General features: G+C 53.6%; 1 protein-coding gene across 1 annotated transcript in view; it reads left to right on the top strand.

The window, feature by feature from the left end:
• The first annotated feature begins 221 nt into the window (after positions 1–221).
• Positions 222–6,662, top strand: part of LOC113210568 (homeotic protein Sex combs reduced) — a 26,151-nt gene continuing 19,710 nt past the window's right edge. The window contains exon 1 of the mRNA XM_052271418.1: positions 222–1,170. Coding sequence (XP_052127378.1) covers positions 432–1,170 — 739 coding nt within the window. The 5' untranslated portion in view covers positions 222–431. The remainder of the gene's footprint in view (positions 1,171–6,662) is intronic.

Genomic DNA, 6,662 nt, shown 5'->3' with positions numbered 1-6,662 from the left:
CGCCGGCTAGACCCCTCCCCACCAGCCCGACGCCCAATCAACGGTTGACGGACTCGGGGCATCGCCGCGCCGCTGTCAGAGCGAGCGAGAGCGGCGCGCGCGCGGCCCGAGAGCGAGTGAGACGGTCGAGGAGCGAGAGAGAGGCCCAGACCCGGCGCGAGCGAGCGACGGAGAGCGAGCGAGCTGGCTGCTGGCATGGGGCAGGGCCGGGCCGCACTCCGTGTCTCGTCGCCGTGGACGTCGCAGGTCCTCGTCGTTGCGTTCGCGCCGTCCCGCCGTATCCGCGAGTGCACCTGTTGGGGCTGCCACCTTAGTGGGGCGCCGCGGCCCGACATGGGGCCGTTCGTGTGATTGTGTGTGTGCTTAGGTGTTTCCAGTGATGGTGGATATGCAGTGCAGTGTCAGTGAGTGCTAAAACAAGAAGAATACAGATGATCAGTGACAGCGACATCATGAGTTCGTACCAGTTCGTCAACTCGCTAGCCTCGTGCTACGCGAATCAGTCGCAGCAACAACAGCAGCAGCAACAGCAGTCCCGCACGGGGCCGTCCCCGGTGGACAGCCACCACCAGCAGCACCCAACGACGGCCACCTCGCCCGGGGGCGACTATTACAACGGCAACGGCAGCTACAGCGCGTCGCCGACGTGCTACTCGCCCCAGGGCTACCCGCAGCAGGGCTACGGACACATGCCCGGCGACATGATGGACTACACCCAGCTGCACCCCGCGCAGCGGTCGCACCTCCAGCACCACATGCCGGCCAGCCCGGGGCCCGGGCCGGCGCCCCAGACCCCGAGCGGGCTGCTGAGCCCCGTCGGCAGCGGCAGCTGCAAGTACGAGGCCATGGCCAGCGGCATGGCGCCGTCCGTCAGCTCCCCCCAGGACCTGAGCAGCTCGTCGTCCTCCGTCGCCAAAGGGACGTCGTCGTCCACCAGCAAGGCGGCCGCCTCGTCGTCCGTCACGTCGCCTGTGACGATCAGCACGCGGCCGTCGTCCTCGGCGTCGCCAGGCCTCAACGAGGCGTCGCCGTCGCCCGCCTCGTCGACGTCGTCCACCTCGAGTGGCAACAACAACAACGGGTCGTCCAAGTCGGGCGGCGGCTCGTCGGGTGCGTCCGGCAACCCTCCGCAGATCTACCCGTGGATGAAGCGCGTGCACCTCGGACAGAGTAAGTACACCTTGTTCCCAGAAAGCCGCATCATTTGACTTTCGGCTGAATAGCTTTTCGCCACCAGTTGATATCCAGGGATCATTAAGGAGCCGGAGGAGTCTAGTCGTCGCCTAGGGAACATAACGGCGACCTAATTTATGGATTCGTCATGGAAATGAAGCAGGGGCAGCTGACAGGAGACGGTTCGCGACGCCACCCCTCCTGGAAAACTTGTTAAAGGACGCTTCGACAAGTCGTTGTCATATTCCGACAGTCGCAAGCCGCAGCTCTGCAAAAGGTCGGTCCTGCAATATCAGATAGGGGGAAGCGACCGCCTGTCACTGTGGCGCAAACGCCATGAGCAATGAGCCTGTGGCAGCTTCACTTCATCACGATAACTACAAGACTTAGTAGTGCTACTGCCTAAGAAGCTATCTGAGACGGTCAATCTCAGTCTTCGATCTGACGGTATTCTTAGAAAGCGTAGTTTTCTGAAATACTTACCGCACATGTATCCAGCTTCCGCAGACCTTCCCGCTCCAGGCAAGGCTGGAGCCCGCATCGCCCGGGCTCCAGTTTCAATGAGGCCGTTTGCTGCTCTTTGAGAAGCTCCCGTTGCGCGGCGCAGGGGGCGGAGGCCGGCTCATCATGTGGTTGGTCTCATCTGTAGCAGAGATAAAAAAAAAATTAGGAGGGCATCATTTTAAGGTTTTTTGAACCTGAAACGGGAGAATCGCTTTCCAAACAGCACAGGCACAGGGACATTCATCCTCAGGATGGCACATAGCTCAAAGATCACATATGTTGTCTATTAATTTCCCCAGAAATACTTTGTTTCCTGGCAAATACTAAACAACTCCGGGATTTTAACGCGAAGGTGCACAAAAGAGGCCCAGGTACCTTCACAGATCGAATGCATGTAAGATATCGAGCAGTCAGCAACCGTCCAAAGTCTCGGAAGGAAGTCAGACAAATAGCCGTGACCGAAGGCGGCCGTTGCCAATGCAGCGTGTCACACATCGTAACGGATCCACTGCTCCCGTTTCCGAATTTTTCGGCGCCAAATTCAAAAAACCCCGAGAACAGGGGGGTGACCCTCTCTGCGGCGAGGCAAAACAGACGCGCCGCCGGGCGGGTCAGCCAGACGGAATCACTATTAATCAAAATGAAGGACCCTTTCAGCGGGGAGGAGGCGGCGGCAGCGGGGCGCGAGTCTCAAAAGAGAATGCTGCGCGCGACGAATCCCGCGCAGCGCCGAACCACTCTAATTCAACTTGAAGCAAAAGTTCATTGCTTCCCAACTTGCAAAGTGTCCGCGCTCCAGAGTCATTAATTTACTTTGGAAAGTATGTTTGGCGGGGCGGAATCTGCTCTGGCGCTGATCGAATAGCAAAGAGTGACTAACACCTTGAGAGCATTGTGATCCCCGCTGACTCCCCCCCCCCCCTTTTTCTCCCTCTACTATTTGGAAAAGTGGGCCAAAATGAAAAGGGCTGAAAGGGCTCGTGCGCGAAAGGTGAACACGTGCGATGGCTTATCAGTCCACCAAACGTGACTCGGAGGGAGGGCAATAAATAACGCACGCCAAATTACAAAGATTTTATCGGGTATTAAAAAGCCTGAAGAGCGCCCATAGTGCCCAGGTGTTAATTTTGTGAAAAGCTTTGGCTTTCATAGAGTTTTAAGAACGATTCGTTTGGTTTCGACTATACACATTTCAATTTTGCTTCACTTTTGTCGGCTTTCTTTTCATTCATGTATCCTAGGCTTGGGGGGAAATTTGCCAGATAAACTGCCGTAAAATTACAAAATGAAATTGTAAAGTAATGTATTCGATATCATTTTTACACCGAACTGTAAAGGCTAGGTTTTCTTGGTTATTAAGAATAAGCTTTCTTAATTTATGAGCGCGTAAAAATTCACAATATTAACAGCTATTTCTAAATCGAATATCAAACAACAGTTCAACCGCAGTACTATTAATTTTTTCTCAACGTGAAAAAAGGGTTTGGAATGACAAAGCTCACGCCTTAATTGTGTTGGCAACCACCACGCAAATGTCGCAAGAAGCTTTTCATAGTACTGCTCGAGATAAGGTCCGTTTTTTCTTGCGGGGTAGGCAGATGAAGAAGAACCTGCTGTCCAGAGCGAGTGAGCAGGGGTGCCACCCCAGCGAGAGCGGGACCCGCAGAGATAGTGCATGTTACACCCGGGTGTCACTTCTCTGCCTCTTTTTATCCCGGCCCCCTCCCTTACCTTTCCAATCGAACAGACACACACACACACACACACCGTCTTTTCTTTTCGTTCAAACATTCTAATAAGGGTATTTGGGGTTAGGGCGGGTGCAAGCATGACACGTATATAATTTACGGCCTCTCAGGTGACAAAACACCCACGTTTTCTGTCTCTCTCGTTCTTCCGCATTTTGGTTGTAAAGAAAAACGCTTTTACTCGTCCAAAAATAAAATGAAAACGAGAGTCTGTTGATATCGGTGATGCACCTCGTAGCCCCCCCAGACAAGTTGCCTGACTTCAGGAAGCCGATGAGGGGATCCCACTTTCCACCGGGTCAGCGGGGGGCCGGCCAAAAACTACGACCTCATAAATAACTTGGAGACGCTCCAGATATTAATTTACGACCTGTGTACGAGTGCATACGAAAATGTTTAATAAAAATGATCGCCCCAAGGGGTCGCCGGGGGGTCATTGGGGAGAAGGGGGAGGGGGCGCGTGGCGGCCGGTGGCCCCTGGAGGCCTGGAGGCCGGAGGCCCCGAGCGCGGCGCCCCGCCCCCTCGCCTCGCAGCGCGTCCGCCAAAGGAGGCGGCTCGTGAAGGAAACCTGACACGCCGGAAGGTCCGTCCTCCCGTCAGCTGCCTGCAGCCTCCACAAGAATGGCGGCCAAAAAGAAAGAAAAATCCCCTTAAAAAATTATCTTCTAGTTTTCGAATAAAATATAATATTTTGTAATTTTCGATTATAATTTATACAAACTTAACGTTGCCAAACCTCTGGAAACCGTTCCCATAGTGTAAACGACGTACAGTATCTGTATTCACTTGGGTGTGTGGAGTTCACTTGAGGGTACAACTGTGGAAAATGTCAGTGAAAATTCATACTATGCTCAGGTGTGGGATTAGGAAACAACACACATTTACTGTGCCACTTGGGTTTTCAGTGAGGAGCAGGGTATCCCTGAGGCTTTTGAGCAGCAGGATGTAACTGTAGGTCCCTCTGGAGCTGGAGACTGCTGCCGGGCTGCGAGGTTTGGAAAAGCTCAAACCAGGAAGCAGCATTCTCCTGTCTCATCGCATCCAGAATTCTCTCTCTCTCTCTCTCTCCTCTCTCTCTCTCTGGCAGTGAGACGCCCCGGCACGGGCAGGCTGGACAGCAGCGAGGCCCAGGTACGGCTTGCTGCTGCTCAGGCAAAGATTTATTGGAATCACGTCGCACCACGAATGCTAAATAAACTCTCATTCAAATCTTGAAAGTCCCACAGCAGGCTTGGCGCGGGGCCGTACGGGGCAGTACGGGGGGACTCCATATACACCGAACAAAACGGCCCAATCAGATACAGCCGTCAAGATATCATAGCACACGGCCGGACTCAGGCGCACCTCACGCAAGCGGCGCGACTTCGAAAAACTTTGACTCGCAAGGATTCGAGAAAAGGGCCCAGTACAATAGGCCGATGTACGGTGCCCGTTTTCGGTTGGTGCATCTAGTTGTCTCTAGCGGGGCGTTGTTACAGGAGCCAATTCTCATGATCACTGGACGACTGGGGAGCTGCACTTAGCTGAGGACGGGCAGGCATAGGGCATAGTTGACTAGTAAAAACATAGTGCTACGTATTTCTCGAAAACCGTGCGTGCGTGTGTGTGGAGGTGTGTGCGTGCGCGTGCGCGCGCGCGCGCGAGCGGATCTACACGGCTTATTAAATTACCTCAGCCACCGAGTCGACGGGGAGCTGTCGTTAACAAATCGGCCCAAATTTAAAACCGTCTCACGCCTTCCCAGTAGCTCGTCTGGCGCAGCGCCGCTCGCTACCAGATATTTTTATTTATACTCGCGAGAGGCGGGGAACTTCGGACCGCTTGCAATAATTGTTGCACCGTTTGCGCGCCCTCGGACCTGGCGCGCGCACGATGGTTGCTGCAGGTCCAATTTGCGATTGCGATTGTTTGACCAGCTTCGTGCGCGCTGAATAAAACAACGCGCCACGATCTGTGATGGTGATGTCTGACGCAAGAAGGGTTCTAGTTTCGATTGGGCTGCTGCTGGGCGGCCGGTGTTCTGTTCGGGTGCCTCACAGGGGGTCAGAGGCCGTGGCGTGGCGTGGTGGGGCGTGGTGGGACACTGCGCTACATTTGATTGCACTGAAAAATGGTTGGTGTCTTTAGACGCCAGGAAATTTGCGTTCAACATTTTGGCATCGAAAGACGCCGTCTTGGGCGAAAAACACACAATTTTTGCGTCACAAGACGCTTAAATTTGGTGTTCCCTGCGGGAAAACGACAAATTTTTGTGTTCAAAGACGCCAAATCTTGGCGTTCTCTCAGGGAACACCAAAATTTTGCCTCAATAGACGCCAATCAGTCTTCAGTGCGTGTGTACAAAACTCAAAACCAGACCCATTTTTAAAAAATAAAAATAGATCCAAAAATCTGACGCGTTTGAAAAATAATAATTATCTATTCCTGGTGGGGGAGCGGGATGCGGTGCAGCGCGGAGCAGCAGCGTCGTGGGTTGTTCTGTTCAAGGAGTAACGATATGGTCTGCAGGTCACGTTGTGCGCCGGCAATATTTAAGCGTCACTGTGTGCCGCTCCGCGTTCCCCGCTCCACCGCTGTATCTCCTACCCGATCCTCCTCCTCCTCCTCCTCCTCCTCCTCCTCCTCCTCCCTCTTACCCTGTTTCTCTTTTGCATTCTCACTTCCCTCTTCCTGTCCCCGTCGTTTCCTCTAGTCTCCTTCCACCTTCACCCGTTCAACCAAAAAATTTACCATTCATGAAAAAGGGTATGAAAAGAATGTTTGCTCGGTTGCTTTAATTATTTCTCCATTTGAAAAATATTTTTAATTATTTGAATTTAATTTTTTTTTTGTCTTTGATGTGATGTGGTGGAAAGTGACCTACAGCTGGTGGGGGCTCAATAGCACGGGGGTTGCACGGGCCTTGAACTGATTGATAGAAAAGGTTTCCGGGCGCGTCCTCCCATTGTTATCGCGCAGCGCCTCGAGCCCAGCCTGAGCCCACCGGGACAGACCGGTGATTGACGGCTATTGAGTGACACGCGTATTGATACCTCGTTAGGTGCTCCAGCGTGGCGCGGCGGGGGCGCGGCGGGGCGAGGTGGGGCTCTAATCGGAGCCACTTGCCGTAAGGAGCGACGGCGCCTAATTTGAGACGTATTGCCGCTTGTTTGAAAAGGAGTACGTATTCCAAAAGTCCACGAGCGAGCGTCCAAGAGCAAGAGTGAGCGAGTGAGCCAGGCAGTGAGAGAGAGAGA

The sequence above is a fragment of the Frankliniella occidentalis genome, unplaced genomic scaffold, assembly GCF_000697945.3.
Source record: "Frankliniella occidentalis isolate FOCC.00 unplaced genomic scaffold, Focc_3.1 Scaffold161, whole genome shotgun sequence".
Taxonomy (NCBI): domain Eukaryota; kingdom Metazoa; phylum Arthropoda; class Insecta; order Thysanoptera; family Thripidae; genus Frankliniella; species Frankliniella occidentalis.
Note: the sequence above shows the minus strand (reverse complement) of the source record. Positions and strands in the feature narration are given on the sequence as shown.